The sequence below is a fragment of the Rousettus aegyptiacus genome, unplaced genomic scaffold (assembly GCF_014176215.1).
Source record: "Rousettus aegyptiacus isolate mRouAeg1 unplaced genomic scaffold, mRouAeg1.p scaffold_m13_p_5, whole genome shotgun sequence".
NCBI lineage: Eukaryota > Metazoa > Chordata > Mammalia > Chiroptera > Pteropodidae > Rousettus > Rousettus aegyptiacus.
The window spans coordinates 2,752,572-2,777,390 of NW_023416308.1; the positions used below are offsets into that span (position 1 = coordinate 2,752,572).

The 24,819-nt window shown below is 68.4% G+C and overlaps 1 protein-coding gene across 28 annotated transcripts in view; it reads left to right on the top strand.

The window, feature by feature from the left end:
• Positions 1-24,819, top strand: part of NCOR2 (nuclear receptor corepressor 2) — a 255,049-nt gene that overhangs the window by 182,355 nt on the left and 47,875 nt on the right. For 16 of the 28 annotated variants that reach the window (XM_036221357.1, XM_036221362.1, XM_036221361.1 and 13 more), the window contains 4 exons: positions 7,658-7,818; positions 9,017-9,189; positions 10,904-10,966; positions 22,490-22,632. In XM_036221357.1, coding sequence (XP_036077250.1) covers positions 7,658-7,818; positions 9,017-9,189; positions 10,904-10,966; positions 22,490-22,632 — 540 coding nt within the window. Of the gene's footprint in view, positions 1-948; positions 1,090-7,657; positions 7,819-9,016; positions 9,190-10,903; positions 10,967-21,247; positions 21,433-22,489; positions 22,633-24,819 lie in introns of those variants that run through there. The other 12 variants (XM_036221364.1, XM_036221360.1, XM_036221381.1 and 9 more) reach the window with 8 other exon arrangements.

The following is a 24,819-nucleotide window of genomic DNA, read 5'->3' on the forward strand; positions in this document are numbered from 1 at the left end:
CGTCGGCGGTTTTCCTGCTGGATCTTAAGCCACAGGCCGTGCGTGGCCAGCCGAGGACACTCACGGGGGCTGGGCAGCAGAGCCCCTTCTGGAAGGGGACTGGCAAGTCAGCCCTGGGGCACACATCCCGTTCATCCGCATGTTTACACACCGTACCTCCCAGTGCTCACGCCTGACGCAAACGCACCCCCACGGGGCATGACGGCTCCGCGTCCGTGCAGGCGACCCCGGCCACGTCATGCCCTCTCCACGTGCCCCGGGCAAGCCGTCCGCCCGTCACTCGGTGGTTGCATGTCAAGAGCATGCGCGGTCACACAGGTGGGGTGTAGAATTCCTTGGGGGGCATCTCTGGGCTCAGACCCCCAGACGCCCCGCCTGTCCCCCGCTGCCCTCTACTCTGCCCCGCAAGGGAGCAAGGCCACCCCCACGTCCACTGCGCTGCGGCCCGGCCTTGCAGCGGCTGGAGGCAGAGGAATGTGCTGGCCGCTTGGAGTGCCTGCACAGCCTTCTTGTTTAATGGAGAGTGTCGTCTAGCTTCTAGAAGTCTCTCCATATTTTGACAGGGGAAGATGCAGGCCCAGCCATAAACTTGTGGCATGCCAGCCCTCTCAAGCCCACCCCCACCCGAGCCCCCCAGCCTCAGCCTTGGCAGGAGAGGCCTGGCCCCCAAGACCCAGCCCCGAGTGGCTGGTGCGCCTGTGGGCAGGGCATGTCTTCCTGCCAAGGTGAATCACGGCCCAGGCGGGGCCAGCTCAGAGGACCGAGCGACAGCACAGTGGTTTGTAGTTTATGATTCATGGACAAGGGGGCCAAGTTATCCCAACTAATTGCAAAACCGGAGCCCGGAATGCTGCGGTCAGTTGGCCCAACGCTCGGGGCCAAGCGTCGGGGCCAAGCGTTGGTGAGCCCGGCGAGGCCGGCCAAGCTCGGGGCCAAGCGTTGGTCGAGCGTCGGGGAGCCGAGCATGTGAGCCCGGCGAGGCCGGCCAGGCAGCAGGGCCGGGCCCCGGGGCAGTGGTGACCGTAGGGCCGCCGCTGCGGCCGCCTGGGGATGGGGGGGCCGTGCTGTGGGAGCAGCATGTCCCCCAAGGTGAGTGTGGCTGCGGGCTGGTTCGTCGGGGTGTGCGGGGGAGGGGGCCGCTGGGAGCAGGGCGCGTGGTCTGTGGTCTGCTCCACCCGCGGAGCCGGGCACCGGGGGCAGGAAATGCCTGTCCTGGGCACGGCGCCGTGCGCCTGCCCCGCCTGAGGCCTGAGCGGGGCAGTCCGGGGAGGGGCCCGCTTCCTCCGGCCAGCTACCCGCCTGCTCGGCCTCTGCGGCCCGCCGCCCCCGCCCCGCCGGCCAGGCCCCGCGCCCCCGAGTCCCCCCCAGTCCCCCACATCGTCTCCCGCCTTCCCTTCCCCGCTCCGGTGTCTCTGTTTCCACTCGCGAAGCTCTGATCTGAGCTTCTCTTTGCGCCTCCCTGTCGCTCTGTGCCTGCTTCCGTCTGTCTGTCTGTCTGTCTCTCTCTCCGTCACACACACGCGCGCGCGCCCTGCTTGCTGCCCAGGTCTGGTCTCCCTCCTTCCTCCCACTCCTCTCCTCTCCCGGCCCCCTCTGGCTGTGCGCGCCCCCGGCCTCCTCCCCCGGCTCCCTGCCAAGGGACAGGTGACCTTGTTCCGGTTGCCATCGCACTCCAGGGGCCACAGGCAGCGCAGCTCCCGTGGGGACAGTGTGAGCGGGAAGGCAGCCCAGGGCAGGGCCAGCCTAGCGAGGGCCACAGGGAGGAGGCGGCCGTGCGCCGGTGCTGCCGGCCCCCGGGGCCTGCGCGCCCCCTCCCGCCTTGGCGGCTCACCAGGTGGAGTCCCGTGGGGAAGTGGGGCAGGCCAGACGGGGCCGGGTGCCTCCAGGTTGGGCCGTGCTTCTCCTGCGTGCACACGAGCCGCTGCTCGCGCCTTGTCTCACACTGCCCCCAGAGCGGGAGTGGGCCTCCGGCAGGGGCTGAGCCCCGCTGCCCGGGGCGCCCGGCCTGCAGGAGGCAGCCGCTTCCGCTCCGCGGGGGGGCAGGCTGAGCTGGCGGGGCGGGAGCCTGTCTGGATTTAGGGCTCCGGCGAGCAGATGTCCCTGGTTCTGCGCTGAGTGGGGAGAGACCTGTGGGCGGCTCCTCCAGATGTACCCCGGGGGACGCCGTCCCCAGGGAGCAGCGGGCGGTGGGCCCCTGGGCGGTGGCGCAGGCCGTCCCCCAAGGACTGAGCGGGCTCGGCTGCCGTTCGGGGAGGAGACACCCACAGCCTCCTGGCAGCGGGGAGCACCTTGAAGCGATAGCCGGACGGGGATCACGTGCGTCCCGCCCGGAAGCCGCGAGCATGGGCCGGGCGCAGCCAGGGCCGAGCGGCGTGGGTCTGCCAGGCCTCGCAGGGGGGTGGAGATGGTCACCCGAGAGCAGTGTTTCTGAGCAGGACAGGGCGGGGGTGGGGTGCAGGGGAGGGAGGGTCGTGACGGTGGAGGGGGGGCACGGTGGGGTCCACAGCCAGTGCAGAGCCCCGGGGTCGTAGGTGGTTTCACAGTGAACGGGACAGAGGGGTTTCCGAGCTGACCCTGCCCCGCGGCAGGTGGACAGCACACAAGTAAATGGACCTGACAGTTTCAGGCGGTGCTGGGGCCACAGGCAGGAGCCGGAGCCAGAGAGCAGATGTGGGGGGCGGGGGCGGCTTGCAGGGAGCTGCGTGGGCTCAGACCTGCGCAGGATGGCGGGACTGGCCGGGCAGAGGGCACAGTGGGCACAGAGGCCCCGAGGCAGGACACCTGTGGCCTCCTGCAGGAGTCGGGGGGGGCGGGGGCTGTAAGGGCGGGGGGGGGGGAGCTGGGCAGGGGCCAGTCACCCCTCCGCATGCTGTGGACCTCAGCTTTGACCCCAACGCAACAGGACAGGATCCGATCGACCATTCAAAACGGAGCCCCAGCCGCCGAGCCCTCCGTCTCCCCGTAGGCGGAGCTCGCCGCCGGCGCGTGCGGCTGGTGTGTCTCGGGTTCTGTCGGCAGTGGACCGCTGGTCTGTGTTGAGCAGCCAGCCTTCCGGGGTGAAGGCCCGGTCCGTAGCCACTGCCGGTCTCCATGGTGGAAATGCTCCCGCCGTGCCTGACTCTGGGCTGCCCCGCGGGACCCCTGAGCGAGGCGTTGGGAAGGGCTCGCTCTCGGAGCCTGCTCCCGCCATCCGGGCCCCGCTGACGTAAATCCCCCCGAGAGTATCCCTGACGGCAGCGTAGTCAAATAACCGGGACGTGACGCGTTTCGAGCGCTCACTGCCTTTGTGTTTGCTGTAAGTTCCTCAGGTGTAAGGTCACGGGTCTCGCGTTTGCCGATGGCTGTGTGACAGCTGGCCAGCAGGCCCCGCATGCCGGGCCCCGCTCTCCTGAGCGCGCACGAGCGGGCTCCGGGACCAGACGCTGCTCACGGACGAAGCTGCCTCCCGGCCTCGTCGTCCGCAGGAGGGACGCGTGGACGGGTCAGGACCCGGCAGGGGGTCCGGTTCTGACCCCCGGCCCCACTTCGCCCGCCGACGTCAGGCTCCCGGGACTCCCCCGTCCCCCCGTCCGCCCTGCTGCCGTCGAGGGTTGGGCATGTCACGAGGGCAGCCCCGTCTCGGGATTTGCTTGCTGGAGACACTGGGCACGTGGTCTGGGCTTGGTAAAGGGTTTGTGGGGCGACGGGCTGCGGTGGGGCCGTGAGCGGGATCGCTGGGCGTGGGCGGCTCTCAGGACGCACTAGCGAAGACCCGGCGTGGGGGAATTCGGCCTCGTGTCTCCCGCCTGGATGGTCGGTGCCGCCTCTCCCTGGACTGCCTCTCCTTCCGGGGACGGCCAGCTTCCCTCCCCCGACGGGCCAGGGCTGGGTCCGTCACCCTCTGCCCGCCCCTCTCCCCCCACCCCGAGAAGGGTGTCGCCCCATCTCCGAGCACGAGCCTTTACGCCGGCTGGCCAGGCTCCCCGGCACGCGGGCCGTGTCGTTCGGTGAGGACGGAGGGCGTTTCCACTCAGCGTGGCTTAGCCCATGCAGGGCCCCTCCCCGGAATGCCCCCTCGTCCTTCTCCAGCACAAGCCGTGGTGCCTCGGCTCGGGGGCCCCCTCCCTCCCGCCCGCGGGCCCTGGGGAAGGGCTGCCGCGTACCACAGACGCTGCTTCGTGAAGGTTTCCAGCCACCGTAGCCTCCACCCGCCCTCACATCGCCCTTCGTCGTCAGCTGGGGCGCTGGCTCCGTGCTGGGGTGCTGCTCGGGGCCGAGTTTTCCGAGCCCAGAGTGTGCTTGTGGAGGACATGCACGAGTGGGGGGCGCAGTGTGGCCGAAACGGGGGCGAGGAGGAGCCCGTGGCCCCCCAGCCCCAGGCTGAGGCCGGGCACCTGCCCGGAGGCCCTGGCTGGGAAATGCTGTGTGACGTGGGGCGAGTTACTTAACCTCTCTGTGTCTTTGTAGTGCCTTTCATCCAACAGAGGCCATGGCAGGGTTGCTGGGAGGAGTCGGTGGCCCGGCAGGTGTGGAGCGTGGAGACGGCCGCGTGGGCGTCTGATCGTGGGGCTTGCCACGTCCGCCCTCGCCCCGTTTTCCCACGCGGCCCCCGGTCCGCGGCCGGAGCACGGCTCGGGCTGTTTCCGTTGCTCGTCCGGTGCTGGGTGCTCCCGAAGCAGGCTCCCCTGGGCATTCGGGCCGATGTCCCTGGCCCACCGCAGGCCCGGTCGGGTTTTCCGCAGGGCTGTGCCGTGGTTTGCAGGGGACGTTCCCGACCAAGCCCCCGTCGCGAGCCGCGGCGTCGTGCGAGGCGGTGGAGTTCTCCCCGTGCACAGGCGTCAGCGGCGGCCGGGGGAGGGGACCTGGACGTGGCCGTGGTCCGGGAACCAGAGCACCAGTCGCCCGGGCCCTGCCCGGGCATGCAGAGCTCCAGGCCCCAGGCCCGCTGGGCCGGCACCTGCCCCTGTGCACCGTCCTCAGCGGGCTCGCGTGGAGAGCTGGTTTGGGTGGCTCTGGTCTGGCCTGGGGGAGTGGCGAGGGGTGGCAAGCGACTGCCCCAGGGCCAAAGCCTGTGTTTTGTCGATAAAGTTCCCTGGCACGCAGCCACGCCCACTTGTTTACAGTTTGGCTTTCGCTGCAAGGACAGTTGTTGAGTGGTCGTGACTGGTGAAGGAGCTTTGGATGGGCCCAACGTGCTTGCCGGCCGAGCCTCATGGAAGGAGCTTCCCGGCCCCTGATCTGAGGCCCCGCCGGCCAGCCTGGCGGCCGGGTCTAAGCAGAGGTTGCGAGTGACCAGCGTGGTCGGGGCCTGGGAGGAGGACTCCCCAGAGCCCCGAGGGGTCCCCGCGTACAGCCGAGGGGTCCCCGTGGGCAGCCGAGGGGTCCCCGGCCCTGAGAACCGCGGTCTGGCGTCGCCCGTGAAACCCAGCCGGCAGTTCTGCGGTCCACGCACGGTCCTGGGGTCCGGAGCAGAGGCCTGGTAGGCGAGGCCGGCCCTTTCCGAGGTGGCTGAGGCCGTCGACGGGCCAGTGTGTGCGAGGCGCTGGGGACGGAGCGCCGTTCCTGTCGCTGTTTACGTCCTCGTCCCCTCCCTCGGGCCCCAGACTGGCCGTGAGAGGCCAGAGCAGGTCGTAGGACGGGCGCAGAGCAGGGAAGGACGCGTCGTGAGCAAGGGGGCGCTGCTGGCGTCTCCCCCGGCGGGGCTCCCCGGGGCGTCGGAGGAGCGCCGTGGCAGGGAGGCATTTAGCTCGGTGCCGCGCGTGGGCGCAGACCCCCGGCGTCAGCCCTGGGACCAGGACGCACCGTGTGTGGCTGGGAGGCCGGGGCCAGACGGTGGCCGGCTCTGCAGCCCCAGGACGAGGTCCCCAGGGGACGATCACAGGTGTTCTAGGAGCGTAGCCTGGAGTTACGCTGCTGAGAGCGGCAGTGAGAAAAGCTTTGGGGTGACGCTGCACCCCAGGTGGGGAATTCTTGGTACAGGTGCAGCCGAGGGCGGTCTGGGGAGACGCCCAGCGCCCCGCGGTTGGGAAGCCCCTGCCGGCCCGGCCCCGGCCCCCTCACCGGCAGGTTCCTGAGCATTCAGGAGCTGGCGAGCGTGAGAGGTGAGGTGTAGCCTGCCAGGTGGCCCGCAGGCCGGGGTCCCCTCCCCAGGCGGCCGTGCCGTCGACCCCCACTCCGGGTCCCGGTCCGGGTCCCACGCGGCCTCGCCGCCTTCGTCAGGCAGATGGGGAGAGGGCCCGCCGTGTTGGAACAAGCCGGAAACCATCACCAGGCCGCTTCCTCTGCAGCTCTTGGGCTGTCGAAAGGTCACGCCTCAGTGCCCGAGGGATTTCGGTGGGGACAGGCTGGTTGGGAGTCACTGGCCACCTCTCGGCAGTGGGCAGCAGCCCTGGGGAGGGGAGAGGCCGTTCGAGGTCCCCGTGCCGCCCCTCCCCCTCCTCTTACAGGGCAGAGGGGTTTCGCGGGGAAGGGTCAGACCGAGGCGGGAGGGTCCACGGGATCCTGCCGTAGCCTTGGGGAGCCATGTCGCACAGGCCTTCCTCTGAGTCCCGGCGTCTGCACGCTGCCCGTGGCTGGCCCTGCTCTCAGCTGCACCCCAAATTAACACTGCAGAGAAGGTCTAAGGAGCGGGGTCGCAGGCCAAGGCAGCCTCGTTCGTTGAGGGGCGCAGTTCCTGGTATGGAAGAAAGGTGGGCGGATGGGGGCCTCCAACCCCCACCTTCTCTGTCTGCTGGGGCTTTCTCCCCCCTTTTTGTTTGCAAATTGGTGTGACCAAGCCCCTGGTACACGCTGAAAGGCTCTTTGGCGGGTTCGTGCTCATTTATCTGCCTCAGCGGGATGGGAAGGTGGTCTGGTTTGGCGGCTGCCTGCAGGGCAGACTTCGGGGCGGCGAGGGAAACCGTGTGCTCGGATGGAAATCCGACCCAGAGTGGCGGTGTGGGAAGGGGCCCGCTGCTCCCGCGGGCTCCCACGTCCTGCTGAGGCAGGGTCAGGGGCCCGGTGCGGTGGGGAGGGCGGGCCAGTGCCCGCCTCACCTGCCGGGCCGCTTGGGAGGAGATGAGAGGCTTCGGGAGGGGCTGGTTTTGGCCTGTGCCTCTTTGATCTCCCTGTAAAATGGGCCTGCCCCCCTCCACACCCCGGGGCCTCATCAAGGCTGCAGCCAGCCTCACGGACCTGGGGGACGGGGAGACTGAGGCTTAGAGAGGCGGCCTGAGCTCGCTCGGGGACGCGCTGGGCTGGGCCGGGGCGTCCTGAGGTGCCCACTCCATTCCGGCCTGAGGCTGACCACGGCATTCGTGGAGTCCGTTCCCCTCAAACATCCGTGCCAGACACCAGCTCTGTGAGGGTCCTCACGGTGCAGCCCCCTGGCCCCCGGCTGAGGGGCAGGCTCGTGGAATACCCCTGCTTTTTAGGGGGAGGAGTCGGGACCCTCCCCCAAGGTCACGCAGCACCGGTCGGAGGCAGGATTCGAACCCGGGCGTTCGATGCCCCGCCTGCTACCCCTCGCCCTGGGACCCGTGCCCAGCGGGGCCCTGGGTCGGCACCCAGCTCCTCGCAGCATCCTCTTCCTCTTCCAGCCGGCTCCCCGATGGTCCCCTCCCCCTCCCCGCGGGCCCGGCCCAGGTGCAGAGACTCACCTGCCTCCCTGTCCTCCCCTCCCCTGCCCTCCCCCGGGCAGCAGCAGCAGCAGCAGCAGCAGCAGCAGCAGCAACAGCAGCAGCAACAGCAGCAGATGCCCCGGAGCAGCCAGGAGGAGAAGGATGAGAAGGAGAAGGAGAAGGAGGCGGAGAAGGAGGACGAGCGGCCGGACGTGGACAATGACAAGGAGGAGCTGACCAAGTAAGGCCGGCCGCGCGGCCCCGGGTGGCGGGGTCTGCGCGCAGCCCACGTCGGGGGCCGGGGGGCAACCCCGTGCAGGTGTGTGGGGCGTGGCGATGTGTGTCTACAGGTTGCCTGCTGGGAAGGGAGGCGTCTCCCATCTTCCGCTCCGGCCCGCAGGCAGCCCCCCTGCCAGCCCCCCTGCCGGAAGCCCGCCGCCTCCCCTCCCCCGCCCGCCCCTGCTCAACCCCGCTGGGGACCGTGCAGACTGATAGCTCATTTGCGCTCCACTCCTGAGCTCATAAATCCAGGCAATGACTTTGGAACTCTGCCTCCTTGCCTCTCCCACCTCAGGCTGGTCTCCTGAGGAGGAGCGAGGAAGGGAGGGGCGGGGCGGGTGGCCGGCCAGCAGGGCGGGGGAGGGCCAGGGCCGGGGGCGGGCTGTGCCCTCACCTTTGCAGTCATCCCTGTCAGCGTGAGTTTGTGCAGATCGAGGCACCGCCTTGCCTCAGGGCCCCGGCAGCCCCCCACGCCTGCCAGGGGGCGCCGGGGGCGCAGGCCCAGCCGCAGAGTCGCGAGGTGGGGCGGGCACGGCTTAGCGCCAGGTATCGGTGGCAGAGAGCATCCGGCCGCGTTACCCGCGCCTCTCAGACTTCGGCACGGGCCTTCGGGAAGATGGATGGAAGGCAGGGTGATAAATCTCAGAGGCCCCGCGGGGAAGCCCCGAGCCGGCTCCAGAGAGGGGCCCGGCTCCGGGTGCTGAGGTCCCATGCGCCCACAGAGCCCCGCTCAGCCTGCATGAGACCCGCAGCAAACTTCCTCTGGCGTCTTCCCCAAGGCGCGCCGGCCCCCAGGAGTGCCGACGGCAGAGGCCGTTCGCAGAGCCCCGCCGGGAACATCGCTTTGGGGAGTAAAGTGGCTTTGATGGCTGCCAGCCTGCACCCCATGCGGTTCATCCAGTAGTCTTGCAGGCAGAGAGCAGAGGGCATCTCTCTACTGGGTGCATAAAACAGTCCTCGCGAGGAGCCACCGGCCCACGTCCCGCTGAGTGAACCGAGCAGCCACCCAGTTACCTCCCAGCCCGCGTCCCCTCGTTTGGACAGTGAGGTCGTCGGTCGCTGCCAGCCCGTGCCCACGAGCTCCAGAGGCCAGGCCTCTCGCCCCCGCCCGGTCCCTCGGCTCAGGCGAGGTCGTCCCTGTCTCCCTCGCTGGCCCCCAGGGAGAAGACGGACGACACGTCCGGGGAAGACAACGATGAGAAGGAGGCCGTGGCCTCCAAAGGCCGGAAGACCGCCAACAGCCAGGGGAGGCGCAAAGGCCGCATCACCCGCTCCATGGCCAGCGAGGCCAACAGCGAGGAGGCCGTCACCCCGCAGCAGAGCGCCGAGCTGGGTGAGGCGCGGGCCGGGGAGGGGCGCCCGACGTGGCGGGTGCGAGCTCTCGGCGACGGCGGTGACCTCGCCGTGCGACCCGGGGCCGGCTGCTCCGCCTGTCTGTGCCTCAGTGTCCCCTCGTGCACGGCGGTTGCCTGGACCCCCCGGGAGCACTGTGGTGCCCTCGCGTGCGGCCACCGGCCGTGATGATTCCAGAGCTGGGAGAGTTCCCGTAAACATCCCGGGCCGTCCCCACCCTGCCCCCGCCCTGGTGGGCCTCTGGGCTCTGAGTTTCACTTCTGTGCGCCCGACAGAGGAGCAAGAGAGAATCGAGTAGCAGTTCTCACGTTCGGCCACAGGGGGGCAGCTGACATGTGTCTGTTGTCTGCCATTTTGGCTCCTGGGGGGGCCCATCCTTCCTCCTCAGCGGGGACCCCCGCCCCTGAGTGCTCAGGCCAAGGTCCCAGCCACCAGGTGGCCTTCCCAGGACAGGTAGAGCCGGTGTTGCCTTTCTCACAGACGCCCCCTCCCCACACCCAGGGTCTGAGCCGAGCACTCAGCCCGTCTCCCCATGGGAGGTAATTTGTACCCGCTTCGTAGATGGGCTGTTTGAGGCTTGGAGAAGGGGCGTTGCTTCTGCGAAGTCACGGAGTTGGTCGGGATTCAAACCCAGCCCCGCTGACCTCAAGTCCCGGGTGGGTCTTTAGTCTCCGGCCACGTGCCCCCTGGTGCCAGGGTGCCCAGAGCCCCGGGGCAGACGGCTCCCCTCAGAAGTGCGCTGGCGTGCCTGCCTTCTGGGGGCACTCCTGGGACCCCAGGCTGGTCGGGGGCTGGCCCAGCACCCCACCCCGGTCCCAGGCGTCACAGCTGCCGGGGGGGGGGGAGGAGGGGGTTGGCGGGGGTGGGGCCTGCTCTCTGCGGAGCTGCTCCTCCCCACCCCCCACCCAGCACCATCCTGCCGGACAGTCCTCCAGTGGTCAGCAGCCCTGACCCAGCCCCCCTCGGCGCCTGGAGCTGGTCCGGGTGCCGAGTCCACGCGGCGACGTCCCTCATGTCTGCCTCTTCACGAGGCCCTAAGCAACCCGCTGGGGAGGCCCCGGGCTCCCGCCGAGGGGGCTCGGAGGACGGGCTCTCGGAGCCACGGCAGCGGCTTGGCCGACCGCCGCCCCAGGGTCAGCCGCGTCCCTTCTGAGCAGCACGGGAAGCCTCGTCCTTGTGCTGCAGGCGTTGGGGAGAACGTGGCTATCACCCTGTGGAGTGCGGTTCTTAGACGTTTTTACCCCCAGGGGGCGATCGGTCACGTCCGGAGACGTTTTTGTTCGTGGCACTTGGAGTGGGGTGTTAGCGGCATCTGGTGGGTAGAGGCCAGGGACGCCGCTAAACGTGCCGGAGTGCCCAGGACGCCCCCCCCCCGGAGAGCCACGGAGCCCGGGGAGTCCACGCTAAGATGAGGTCCCCGCCTGTCTAAAGCCCACGTCCCCGCCCCCCCCCGTTTGCACCCTCCCACATGGCCAGCCCCTCCCAACCACGTGCGTGAACAGGCAGCTCTCGCAGTCTGGGCCCTGGACCGCCTCGGTGTCCCCGTCTGTGAGGCGGGTGACTGGCACCCCGCACCCCGGCGGGTCGCGCGAGGCCGGCCCCGGGTGCGAGCACGCCTCCGCGGTGCCCGTGCAGCCGGCGGCGGGCGAGGCGTCCTCCCCGGCCACCGCCAATGTGCCCTGTCTTCCTCGCAGCTTCGATGGAGATGAACGAGAGCTCCCGCTGGACCGAGGAGGAGATGGAAACGGCCAAGAAAGGTGAGGCCGCCCGGCCGTCCGCAGCCCTGGCGCCCTGGGCCCGCGTCGGCCCCGGGGCTCTGCCGCGGGCCGGGTGCTGTCCCCACCCCGGGCCGCAGTGGGGGCGGGGGGCGGGCTCTGCTTCTGGGCCGCTCTCGGCTGCATCCCCGCTCCTCAGAGCCTCGGTTCTGCTGTCCAGAAGCTGGGCATCTGTGGCCGCACCGTCGGGGTCACAGCTCAGAAACCCGCAGCTCGTGCCGTGCGAGGGGTGGGCGGATGGCTCCCCGCAGGGCCAGCGCGTGCTGGCCTTGCAGACAGAGCTGCAGATGTGGACCCGGGTGCCGCGGGGGCAGGTGCAGGTCCTGCGGGCAGCCACGTCGGTGGGGTCGCAGGGTCAGGCCGTCCCCCACTCAGCTGCCGTCATGGGGAGGCACCTGCGTGTTCACTGGGACCACCAGGCCCTTCGCTTCCTGGCCCGATCGTCTGTGTCTGGGCCTCAGTTTCCCTGTCTGTGGGATGGGACGGCTGTCTGGGCTGGCCGTGAGGAACTGAGGATGGGCCCCGCGCTGCTGGGGGCTTCCCCGTCCCTGGAGACCCTGAAGCCCGCCCCTCCGTCGTCCGAGCCCAGGGCAGTGCCATCTGAGCCCCGCTGGCCCGCGCGCTCCCCTTCCTGACCCCGACGGGTGGGTCTCATGTCCGTCCCCGCTTTGCTGACGGATGCAGGGAGCAGAGGCCGAGTCACCCCGGCCCCGGGCTGTGTGTGGTAGCCCGGAGCCAGCCCCCCCCCCCCCACGCCTGTCGCCCAGGCCCTGCCGCTGACATTTGCTTGCTTTGTGCCCAGAGCTCCGGGTCGTGACTCACGAGGGAACAACAAGCGTCCTTTCTCGCCTAGGAGCCGGGCACACAGGGACAGGCGGGCGCGAGGACAGCCAGGCCCGGAGGCCGAGACCCTGGCCACGGCTGCCTGCCCCGCGCCCGCCCTGCCACCCGAGGGCCCGAGCGGCTGGCCCTGGCGTTTCAGAAACTGACCAGACCTGAGCCCGGGGCCGGCCCTCCCCTCAGGCTCTGTGGGAGGGGCCGCCGGACCTGCACCCTCACTCAGGACGGGGCCCTGTTCTCATTGGCTCCGAGGGCTGCTGATGGGGGCCTGTGGGTGCTGCGAGCCCCCCAAGGGGCCACGTCGTTATTTTTTTCCGTCTCCTCTGTCCACTATATGGTTTCTACGTGAATTTCTCCATGGGATGCAAAAGAGGCTTTATTAAAATTGTGTGATTTCCCCCTTTCCCCTGCCCAACTTTTTCATTTAATTTTGGTAAAATGCTCATAAGTTTTGCCATTTTAGCCATTTAACAGTGTACGATTCGGTGGCAGTAAGTCCGTTCGCAGGGTTGGGCCGCGGTCCCCACTACCCAGACGGAAGCCCGGGGCCCGCGAGTGGTCACTCCCCGCCCCGGCCCGCCCCCCACTGTCGCCGGCCGCTCTTTCCGAGCGGATTCGAGCGTCCTGGACCCTCGTGCACGTGCGACCTGCCGGCTCGCCCCGGCGCCGCGTCCTCCCCGGCGGCCGCGCGGGGCAGTGCGTCGTCCTCGTCCTGGGCGCCACGCTCCGGCCACGCTCCGCGGTGTGGGTGTGCCCCTTTCCGACCCCCCGCCTCAGCTGGCTGATGGACCCCTCGTGACTGTGAACGGTGACGGACCCCTCGTGACTGTGAACGGTGCTGCCGTGAGCGTCTGTGTGGAGTGTGCGGGTCCTCCGGCCACACAGCACACTGTTGGCCGTTGCCCGGGACCCGCCCGCCGGGGGAGGGGGCGGGGGCTCTGCAGGCACGTCCCAGGTCCCAGGCCCTCGCGGCTGCCCCGCCCTGCCCCCCTCCCTCCTGCCTGGGCGCGGGGGTTGGCCGGGGTGGCGGCTGCCCCCTCTCCCTTTGGGAAGGGCAGACCCGGGGGCTGGGAGGACGGGCGGGGATGACTCACCACCGAGACAGGTGTCTGTACCGTCTCAAGGTTGGGTCCTCAGTGGTGGCAGTGAGCTCATCCTGGGTCCTGCCCGCAGAGCCGGCCGCGTGCGAGTCCCCCAGAGACCGGGGCCGTGCCTGCCGAGGCCCTGCTCGGTGACATTTGTAGTAATGCGATGAGCGCCTGTGAGCCCGTCCGCCGTGAATTACAGCAATCTGGACAATTCCCGCTCAGGGCGGCTGCTCGTGGCTGCGTGTTCCAGGCGGTGGCGGGAGGGACAGGAGAGGCGGGTGCTGGCAGCCCCAGCGTCACCTTCTTGGGGGACAGGGCGAGGAGCCTAAGAAAGTCGCGGCGCCTCCCACCCAGCCCTCAGGGACCCAGGGAAGGACCCACGGGCCGGCCGGGTCCGAGGCCGATGGCGTCTGCCTGCGTCCGCCTGTCGTTCAGAACGACCCAGTGCCTTGCTCTCTGTGGGACAGGGCTGCCCAGAGGCGAGCCGGCCCTGGGCCCTCCCTCGGGGACCCTGGGATGGGTAAGCAGGGCCCTTGGGAGCGCTGAGCCTGCCCGATGCATTCTGGAGACTTCCAGCAGCCCGGTCTGGAAGGATGAGCTGCAGAGGGTCTCCCACCCCGAACAAGAAGCCTGACCCCAGCCGCTGGTTCTTCTGGGTCCGTGACCTCAGGCAAATCAGTCGACCTCCCTGGGCCTCGGTTTGCTCATCTGTACAGCGGGCCTTGGGGTTTACTCCCCTGCCTTCGTTTTCGGGGTTCCCACAGCGAAGCACACACCGGGTGGCTTAAAGCAACAGAAGTTTATTCTCTCATGGCTCTGGGGGCTGCAAGTCCAACATCGAGGCTCCTGCTGGAGGCCCGAGGGGCGGAGGCCACCTCTCCTCCGGCGGCTGGCGTGGCCGGTGAGCTGTGACGCTCCTCGGTGTCGGCACCCCTGCACACTCTGGCCGTGTCTCCCCGTGGCCACCGTCCCTGCGTCTCTGTCCGATCCTCCCTCTTCGTGGAAGGACCCTCCCTGACCCAGGAGGACCTCGTCTGACCTGGCCACGTCTCTAAGATTCTCTCTCTAAATAAGGTCACATTGCCAGGTTTTTTGTGGGGGGGGGGCACTTCGGTCCTGATCAGCCACCTTTCTGGGGTTTTGGTGAAGGAAAATGGAATTGCTTAGGGCAGTGACGTCTCAGTTGGACGGAGCTCCCCACCGCCCCAGCTCCTCAGCCCTGTGCCCCTGGCCCAGCCCTGGCTTGGCTGCATTTTTCTGGCATCCGGCGGGGGGGGGGGGGCGTGCAGGGTGCGTGAGCCACGTGCGCACGGTACCTGGCGCAGCACAGACTCGGAGCCTCTCTTCCTGGGTGTGAGTCCCAGCCCTGCCCCTCACGCTGCGGGCCCCCGAGTAGGGCTGCCCCTCTCGGGGCCTCTTTGCACCTGGGGGAAATGGGCAGGGGGCAAGGGACCTGCCGAGCAGGTGTAAAATGACATTCGAAGGTTCCACAGCGCTGAGGCTTCCCCCTGGCCGGGGAGGGCTCCCCTACAGAGGAGACGCCCGGGCCGGCACTCAAAGCGCCAAGTAGTAACAGGCAAAACGCTGAGCCCCACTCTCGAGTACGTCTCCATCCTTCTGGGTGCCCGGGCTGCTCGGGGCTTTACGTGTGCCCCGGAGCGTCGTCCCCACAGATGGTATGGGGCAGGTGCTGTTACTGGTCCCTGTGTTCAGACAAGGAAGCAGGCCCAGAGGCCAGAGAGCTGCTAAGAGGTAGAACTGGGGTTGGAACCCACATGCGCTAGGTGCAGAGTCGCGGCGGGGCTGGCGTGCGGGCTGAATGAGCGCGTCCGCAGGCCAGCCTGCCGTGATCCGGGGGCGAGGAGGGCGGGCCGTCCCTCAGAAGGGCAGCACATTCGAAGGCCCAGCGGCAGGGCAATGGGGTCAAGTAAGACGCTCTTGAAATCCAGAGAGAGAGGGGGAGAGGCGAGGCATGGGCAGGCCGCTGGGGAGCTGGCCTTCCCAGCCGTGGGATGGAGTCGGGCCGTTTGAGAGCGCGGGGAGGGCGTGGGGTAGGGGGTGCTGCAGCTGCAGGGCTCCAGCCGCAGGTGGGTGCGTCCGGGTCAGGGCTGCCTGCCCGGGGGCTCCCCCCGAGTGGGGCCTGAGCATGTGCAGAAGCTGCTTCCCCAGGAGTCGGGCAGCCCCAGGGAGCTGGCTGCTCGCCTGCGGGCCCAGCGCCACCCAGGCAGGCGGGGCAGGCCAGGCTCTCGCTCCCCTGGGAAAGGTCAGCCTGGCCTGGCTCAGAGTCTCGACCCAGCCGTGCTGGGAGGCCCAGGGCTCCGCTGGCGGCTCCTCCCGGGCCCCAGCCCCCCTTCTCCGGTGGCAGGGCACCAACCGTGGAGGGGGGTGGGGAAGCCCCCCACGTCACAGCGTCCCAGACCAGGAATAGGCGCTGGCCCAGCCGTGTGGCCAGCCCCTCCGTGACCTCGAGCGCCCTGCTTGGTGACAGGAGATAGGGTATTGCAGGGCTGGGCTCTGGTGGCCCCAGGCAAGCCCTATCAGGCTGGATGGAGCTCAGGCCAACCCCAGAACTGCCCCCCAGTACTTGCAGGCCAGCTCTGCCATCAAGCCTCGCTCCCTTCATGGGTGTGAGGGAGAAGAAGCCCCTGACGGCTTTGCACCTGCGCGCGGCTTGTGTGCACTGGCTGGTTTAATTGGTCTTCACGGGTGCAGAGCGTGAGGCTCGGGGAGGGGAGGTGGAGCCCCCGGCCAGAGAGCCGCGCCCACCGCAGGCGCCGCAGAAGGGGGCGGCCCGTGCTCGGCCTGGACAGTGGTGCCCACGTCCACCACGGCTCGCGGCGGAGAGCGTGCCGCCGTGACCGGTACACGGGGCTGAGGCCCAGCGCCAGGGCCGGCCCGGCCGGAGCTGCGGCCGCTGCTCAGAGTGGGTAACCGAGGGGGCCTGATTCACGGGGGCAGGGTGCTTAGTAGAAGGGACGGTGCGGGGTCCTAGAGGACTGCGGCCGCCCTCCGACTGGTGACAGGCTGATGCGGGGCAGGCACGTTTCGGTCCCGTTGCCTCCCGAACTGGATGCTTCTGGCGTGTAGTTGACGAGCTGCTGTGATGCTTCAAAAGGAGAAAGTTGGGGTGTCTGCATGAACTCGGGGGGGACAGCCAGAGCCAGGGGCAGGCTCCAGACCCTTTTCTCGTTCCTTGTCTGTGCCCCCGAAGGTACAGTCGGGCTTCGACCAGCCTTCACCTGCGGCGGGAGGGTTCATACCTCGGCCTTCGAGTCGGCGCCTCTTCCTCAGGAGAAGAGACAGGGCCGTGTGCGCCGCAGCGAGGGTGCCGTGACCGCGCGCGGGAGCTCGCTGGTCGGGGCCGCGGCACGAGCTAGCTCAGCGCTGCCCAGGGACCCTCGAAGCCCGTTCTCCACGTGTGCGAAGACGTGTGCGCGCTTGCTCACTCCCTTTTGCACACACGCGCGCGCGCGCACACACAGACACACACACACACGACTTCTGCTTTGCAGACGGAAAGACCGAGGCCCAGAGGCTGAGTGATGAGCCGGAGCCTGCACGGCCCAGGAGCGCCGCGCTCTGCCGTGCAGGGAGAGTTGGCGTTGAAAGCACGATGTCGCAGGCATTTTCCCAGAGTGGCAGGCAAGGCTGCGTGCGATCGTATGCAGGTGGTTTTTTTGCATCTTATTAAGTGTGTGTTTTCCCCCTTTTTGGGGGAAGAGTAGCCATTTCACAGTGTACCTATGATTTCCAGACATACTTGGTGAAGCTGAGGTTAAAGCAGGCATCATAGCCTATTTTAAAGAAAATAGACAGAAAGAATAAGGTAAGACAACTTCAGGTGTGAGCGGTCAATGCAAAACCCTGGTGGGGTTCTAGGCGGGGTTCCAGGCGGGGTTCCAGGCGGGGTTCCAGGCGGGGTTTCAGGCGGGGTTCCAGGTGGGGTTCCAGGCGGGGATCCAGGTGGGGTTCCAGGCGGGGATCCAGGTGGGGTTCCAGGCGGGGTTCCAGGTGGGGTTCCGGGCGGGGGGCGGGTTCCAGGACTGGCAACCATTTTGGAAGCTCTGACATGCAGAAGGAGCCCGGCAAGGTTGCCGACTGAGTGGCCGAGTCACCGTCGCGCCCACCCAGGGCTTGGGGTTTCTGAAATGAGGAAGCAGCATGACTCAGGACTCAGTCTGCTGGTTTCCCCCCCCCCCCCCCGCCCTTGATAGTGTTTTGGGCAGAAAATTTTATTTTGCGATGTGGAATTTCGAACATGGCGGGCGGCAGGTGGGGCATGGCTGAGCCCCTCCTGCACGCGGCCCGTGCTCTTCGTGGAGGGGAAAGACAGCGTCAGGGTTGAGGGGTCGAACGTGTCTCATGGAGGGGGTGCTGGTTTCCAGAGGGAGCAGCTGTGGCATTCCCAGGATGCAGCGCATGCTGACATGCTGTCCATGGGTGCTGGAAGCCTGCTTGGCCCATGGGTGGGGTGAGGGTTGGCTGTCGGGGCAGGTTCCCAGGAGAGAGAGCTGCCTGCGGCAGGGACCCTGAGAGGGGAGTAGCTGGGAAGGGATCCAGCGCAGGGACGTGACAGGTACAGAAGTCTCTCTGGGTACTGAGTCACGGCTTCTGTGAGAACGGTTTGCCCCAGGTCCCTGGATGGTGCGTGAGCAGCTCCCTCCCAGGGCAGCCAGAGCAGCCGGCGGCCAGGCTAAGCCCCCAAGCCACCACAGTGAGATACACCCATCTCGCTGCCACCCCTGCAACTACCCCCTGCTCCTTCGCCTCATTCCACGTTTGATGTCCGTGACTCAGAGCTCCCTGCTCGACTTCCTGTCTCGGTCGATTTCACTTCCTAGTTCCTGCCTCCTGACGCTTCAGAATGAAACTCCTTCCTTAGAAATTAGAAGTGGGGTCGGGGAATCCAGACCGCAGGGGACGTTGGCAGAGTCTGCCATCTGGGTACCAGGGCAGGGTGTGGGTGCTCCCTCCCAGCTCTTCCGGGGACCGTCCAGGGTGCCCTGTGGGCATAAAAGCCCTGAGCCCCAGAGAGGTGGCAGAGATACTTGTGGGATGCCCAGTGGCTACAGGCCCAGACGCCGGAAGTGTCTAGAGCTTTGCCCATTTGCCCAGCACCTCCTGCCACCCTAGCAGTGTGGGTGCAGGGACGTGGCCGTGAGTGAGCAGGGGGCAAAGGAGCTGATCTCAGGGAGCTGACTTCAGTGCTCTAGAGATGACAAAACCCTGTGACAGCAGGGTGGCCGGGAAGGCTGGTCAAGGAAGGCTGCTCTGAGGCGGTGCCACTCAGTCGAGCCCAGAGCAGAAGGAGAACGGACGGATCTGTGACAAAGCCATGCAAGCAGAGGGGACAGCCGGTGTGTGTCCTGGGGCCCCTCCCGGGCTGGCATCGCGGGCCAGCACCCGGCGCGAGCAAGCGGGGGCAGGGGGCGGGGGCCGGCCGGCTGGGGGGCGGAGTGGCCCCACGCAGAGGCCTCTGGATTTTATTCCCAGAGCCTCGTTTTGTTCCTCATGGGAAGATCTGGAGCAGAGGAGTGGCGACATTGGGTTGGCATCATGAAAAGCTCACTGCGGAGAACGGAAGTCCAGGGCCCCTGGCCCCGGGTGGGATTTGCTGCCCTCCCCGGCCTGGGGGCACCTGGGACAGGCTCTCCCGGGACGCCGGTCATTCTTGGGTTTCCGTGGGTGGGATGGAAAGGCTGAGGGCTAAAGGGACAGGGCAGGGCAGTGACCCCAGAGCTGGAGAACTCGGTCATGACCTGGATCTAGCTCCAAAGTTCAACCCAGTTAACTTTCAACCTTCTGGGAGCTGCGGCGGCACCTGCGGCAGGTGTTTGTGGGGGGAGCAGGCTGGGAGGAGGGAGGTGGCCACAGTAAGGGTCCCTGAAGCAGCCCAGAGCCACCTGGGGGCCCCACTCCTTCTCCTTAAATGGCCGGAGCTCTCTTTGCCCTTGAATAGTCTCAAAACATAGACTTCCCCTCCAGGCGCTAGGCCAGCTCTGGCGGTGCTGAAGGAGCGTGTGGCCCCCTTCCCGCCCTCTCGGACTCGATTTCCCCGCGGAGGGCCTGGCCCGTCCAGGTGGCGGGAGGCCTGGTGGGGGCAGACTGCAGGTGGAGCCGGTGGCGGGGGCGTGACGGAGGCGGAGGCTGTTTGCTCCCGTCTGCCGGGCGGAGAAGCTCTGTTTTTCTGAACCCTCTGTTACCGCTGCTGACGCGCCACCAGCTCGGGGGAGGGGAGGGAGGGGGGAGCGGTGCCAAGTCGGCCCGCCCCTTCTGAACCTGGGCCTCTGCCACGCTCCCCCGCCCGTCCTGGCTCCGTCTGGAGGTCACATTCAGCCCTGACGCGGTGTGCTGGGCCAGGCAGCAGGAAGAGCCAGCAAGCCACCCCTCGAGGCTGCCGGGGCCCGCAGCCCCGTCGGGCTTGGGGCCTTGGCCTTTGGCCAGCAGGGGCATCGGGGGCCCGGGGTTCCAGGCCAGCACCCCTTGCCGAGCCCCCACGCCAGGGTCCTTGGTGCCTGGAGGAGCCACGGACACTGTGCGCCCTGGTGACGCCTGGCACGGGCCACCCAGCACACAACTGACAGCTTCCCTCTGCCCGCCCCCCTCGGCGAAGGGCACCTCACTCTCCCGCAGCGGCCGGAGCGGGGGACGGCGTCTGTCCGTCCGTCCGGGGTGGCAGTGCTGGAGTCCTGGGCCAGGCTGTCAGCAAGGAGCTGCCCCCACCTTCCCCAGAGCCAGCCTCCGCCTGCCTGCGGTCCCTCCCCTCCCCCTCCCCCCTCCCGCCTCCCCCTCCGCTCCCTCCTCCTCCTCCCTCCTCCCTGGCGCTGTTGGAGGAGAAGGATGTGAGGCTGAGCTGAGCCGCCAGCAGACGCCAGCGCCGGCCGCCCAGCCTCCCGCCTCCCAGCCCGCTGCTCCCCGCTCCGCTCCCTGGAGCATCCTCCAAGCCGTATGTTTCCGGAAAACTTGGCGGAGGGGGAGCCGCAGATGAGAGGATGTGCGTGAGTGGCCCCGGGGAGGGGGGCTTTGGGCCACAGTGGCGGGGATGGGGGGCCAGGGCCAGGCGCTCAGGGGGTCTGTGCCTGTGGGACGCCACCCCTACCCTCTTCCCCGGGATCCTCTCTCCTTCTCTCCTGCCTGTAGGGCCCGGGTTCCCCGGGAAGGAGGGTACGAGCTGGTCTTGGGGGTGCTGCTTGGAGCATGCTGGAGGAGTTTCTCAGGGGGCCCGGCGTGGCCGGGGGGGCTTCCACTGGGTCGGGTTCGGGTGGTCTCCACGGCATGGCGGGGTCTGAAGTGCTTCTCCCATGCCCGGCATCCTCTGTCTGGGGCCATAGGAACTGCAACCAGAGGGAAGTGTGTGCTGCCCGCCCCCACCCCGGGGCTCCGGCCGGCAGTGGCCGCACATGTACCCCGGCCCTGCACACGGTAGTTAAGGAAACTGAGGCCTGAGAGAGGGGATGGCCGAGGCCACACAGAGCGTTCTGGGCAGGGCTTCTGGACGCTATGTCCGGTGTTCTTCGCGAGCCTCTCGCCGTCGGGAGGGGCTGGGTGACCCGCTCCCCGCCCCCACCCCCACCAGCCCTCGCCGCTGCCGCAAGTGGAGGTAATTAGGACCCCAGCCCCCGGCTGGACTCCGATGCGCCTCCCTGTCTGTGTGCCCAGTTCAGAAATGTCAGGTTCCCCAGGGTCCAGCCTCCCTCTGGGCGCCCGCCGCTCCCCCGCCGGGAGGCCCAGATGGGAGACCCACCCCCTCCCACCCAGGGTTCCGGCCCGGCGTGTTTGCCTGGGCTCTCTTGGCCCCGGCCGGGGAAATATAAATAAACGCGCGTCCCCATCGTCCTCCGCCAGGTTCTGCGGCGGTGGCAGCTGCTGCTGGCTCGGGCAGCGGGAAAGGTCAGGGGGCCGGGTTGCACTTGATCCCACGCCCTCCCCCCCACCCCCCCGCCTGTCCTTGAGGAACCCTGAGGGGCTGGGAGCCACGTGGCCCTGTGGCCTTCGCAGGGGAGCAGGTGGCCTGTCTGTCCACCACCACCCGCAGCCGGCTGGTCCAGAAACCCTGGCTCCCCACGCCCACCCGACCCCTGAGCCTGTTCCACGAGCTCGTGAGGTGCTGCCCCCCCCCCCCCGGCGCCCCCGTCACCCCCCAGCCTCAGTGTCCCTGTCCTGGGGACGGGAAGCTGCTCAAGGCCTCGCAGTGAGGGTGAGCCGTCAGCAAGTCTGAGAAAGGCTCTGCGAAGTCCAGGTCACCTGGCCGTGGCACACAGTGGTTTGTTGACGGTGTCTCCGCTGCTGTTTTATTTTTGTTAGAGTCTTGTGTGTAGCGAGCCGCCGGCACGTGCGTGAATGGATGAAAGGGTGGATGGATGGATGGATGGATGGATGAAAGGAAGAGGAAGCCCGCGTGCAGACTGCCGGCCCCTCGAGCTCCTGCACCCCTGCAGAATTCCAGGCGTAACCCTCCCTGCGTGCAGCTTGATTTGATTCAAGGAAAATGGCCTCAAACTTCGTTATGGGAAATCTTTGGTTAGTCGTTACAAGCCTAGCGCTGGGGCTCAGAGGCCACTGTGTTCCCAGCAGCGTGACTCAGGCTTCACGCCTGCTGCCCTCCGGGGGGCCCAGTCCTGCCCTGCAGCCCCTGGGGGCCTGGAGCCCGCCTCCCGCCAGGCCCTCGGGAACTGGGCTGACCTTACCTGCCCCGCACACTGGCTGCTGCTCAGGGAGACGCAGGCATGAACGTGGAGGTCGTGTGCATGGCTGGCCCGTGTATGCCGGAGCTCGACCGGCAGATGGGCTGAGACTGGGGACCAGGCTTCTCGGGGTGCTGTCTCTAGCCTGGGACGGGGCGTTTCTACTGAGCCTGATGTTTAGAGCATTGACAATAGAAGTGGGGGGCGGGGTACCGCTCTGGCCTGAGTGTGGGGCTGGAGGGAACTTTCTCTGACCGCAGCGGGTGTGGGGTGGGGTCTGCCCGTTCCTGGGGGCTTGTCTCCCTGCCTCAGGAGACTGCGAGGCTGTGAGCAGCTCGCGGAGTTGGGGGCAAGTCCACTGTCATCCCGGGACCAGCCCAGTGGGCTCCGAGTCCAGGGTGGGCCTTTGGGCCGTGGGGCGCCCCAGTTACCTAGATGTGGAGGCTTCTGGCCCCAGTTCTCCCCCACCTGGACTCTGCACTACCCCCCAACCCCCCCGGCTCACGCGCTCCTTCCTCTCCCTGGCCCAGTGCAGCCGGAAAGCAGCCGCGTCTCCCGAGGCCTTGTCTGCAGCTGCGAGAGTGTGTTAGTGCCGGGTCCCGGCTGCAGCGAGGCAGAGGAGGGGGGCCGGGGGGGGTCTGTGGCCCAGACCTCAGCCCGCAGCTCCCAGGGCCCTGGACGGCAGCCTTGGTGGGGGTGCACTTGGGGGGAGCGCCCACCTGCCCTCCCAGAGCCCAGGCCTCTCCCACGCAGCCGAGGGGGGCCGGGCCCTCCACCCGCAACCTCTCTGTTTTGGACCCGAGCAGCGGGCCTCAGGCTCCGCGTCAGGGCTGCCCGGCGCGGTTGGCACCCCCAGGCCGTGGGCATAGCCCTCACCTGCCGTCCTCCCCCAGGTCTCCTGGAACATGGCCGGAACTGGTCGGCCATCGCCCGGATGGTGGGCTCCAAGACCGTGTCGCAGTGTAAGAACTTCTACTTCAACTACAAGAAAAGGCAGAACCTGGATGAGATCCTGCAGCAGCACAAGCTGAAGATGGTGAGCACCCCCCGCCCCCACCTCCCCAGGCATCCGGCCAGGCCTGGGGCCTCTCGCGGCTCACGCCCCACAGACCCACAGGGCGGCTGCAGGGTCAGCATCCCTCCTGGGTACGGGGATGGGCAGCCGTGCCCGCTCGGTGCCCGGCCTCCCTCTCGGGGCCTGGAGAGCCCTGCGGCCCGAGGCCAGAGCCTGGTGGGCCAGGCACTGACTCACCCGGGGTTTGTGGCTGTCAGCGCGTCGGAATGAAGACCCAGAGGCAAATGAACCCCCAGCGAGCGTCTCCCCGACTCCGTTTGACCTCACAGGCTTAGGCCTGTGCTGGGGAGGGGAGGACAGGTCAGGGAGCAGCCAGCCCGGCTCTGGCCTCCCAGGGGTTCCCGGGGGCGCTGAGACCTGTCCTTCCCTGGGGCACAGAGGGACAGACTTGCCTCTCTGAGCAAACAAATGGTCTCCGTGGAGAGACCGCTTCCCCCGCAGCTGGTCAGCGGAAGCGAGGGCCATTTGGGGGTGGCCTCTGCTCCCTCCCCCTCCAGTTTGGGCACACTGGTGGCATGCCAGGTATCGTCACCATTTCAAACATGGGGAAACTGAGGCTTAGCCAGGCTCCCGAACGGCTGACGCGGGTTTGAAGCCACAGCTGTGTGACCCGAGGACCACAGTGTTAGTCAGTGGGCCGCACGTGCCTCGTAGAGACACGTTTCAGGAGGGAGCAAGCAGCCCTCCTCCCTGCGGGCGGGCCACCTGTCGCTGGGTGTACGGTTTAAGGTTCGCTCCCCCGCGCAGCCGCCGAGGTCCAGAGAGGAGGAGCCGGCTGCCGAGGCTGCGCAGCACGCGCAGAGCTCCAGGGCATCCCGCTCCCGGCGCCCCTGAGTGTTGTCTCTGTGGCCAGGGCTGGGGCGGGCCCTCAGGCTTCAGGGCCCCCCCCCCCCCCCCCGCCTCCCGCCCCCCGCCAGCGCCCCAGTGCTCGTCCTGCCCAGTTAGGCCACGCCTCCGCCACGCCCCTGCCCCCCGGGAACCCGGGGCGCTGGCCCCTCTGCGCCTCGCGCTGCGCTTCGGGCGGTGCTCGCGCGCAGACCGGGAGTCCCGCTTTCCCCTAGGTTTTCCAGGATTCTGGTTTTCCAGAGGGAGAAAGACGCAGGGAGGGCAAGGGCGCCGTGCGCCTGCCCGTGACGCCTGCCCGGACCCTTAGAGCGAAGAGGATGAGCCCCGGCAGCCCGGGCCGCACACACCAGCTCGGAGCTGGGGCGGGGACTCCGAGCACCGCCCCGGCGCGGGGAGATGTCTTCCTGTTCCCCACCCCCCCTTCCTCTCCGCCCCTCTCCCCTCCCCTGCCCTCCCGCACCCCCGCCCCTCCCGGTCAGTGTCCGCAGCCCGCAGAGCCCCGGCTCCTGGGGTATTGGCGTCTCCTCCGGCAGCGGGCTGGCCCCGGGCCTCACCTTCCAGGGTACCTCCGGGTGCGGCCCCGCCGCGCCCCTGGGAACCCAGAACTCGGAGGACCAGAGACCCCAGCAAGGCAGGTGGTGCCGCTGGGCCTCGGGTGTGAGAGTAGCGTCTTGTCCTGGTCTGACTGGGCGCCTGTGTGGCCCTGGGCAGTGGCTTCGCCCCACTGAGCCTCGGTTTCCCCATGCGCAAGGCGGTTTCCCCTTTCGCCGCGAACAGGGGAGAAACGCGAGCGGGCCGCGGCCTGTGAGGAGCCGCGAGGGTCGGCCGGCCTAGCGAGCGCCCCGTTCGTTAGTGACATCGCTGCTCCCGATCGCGGCGGCTTCAGCATCGTCGTCCACCGAGCCTCTCCTTCCCCAGGGTGCGGGAGGAAACCCCTCGCCTGGCGTGTGCAGGGCCTGGGGCCTGGGGCCTGGGCCCCGGCTGTAAGTCTGGACTCGGCCGCTTCCTCGCGAGCGGCCCCGGGCCTGTGGCGTGGCCCCCCTGTGCCTCGGCTGGCCCACCTCTGAAGTGTGTGCAATGCTAGGGCGCCTCAGAGGGCTGTGGCGGGGTGTTGGGAGCAGGTGTGTGTGCAGGCATCTGGGCCGCTGGGACGTCACATCTGCCCAGGTCGTCGGTCAGGTGGGGGGTCTGCCCGCTCCTGGACTGACTGGCTGGCCAGTTGGTCGATCGACTGGCCGACTTGTTCCTTCGCTCCCTCCCTCCTTCAGCCGAGCGGAGTGTCGGAGGGCAGGGCTCGGGGCG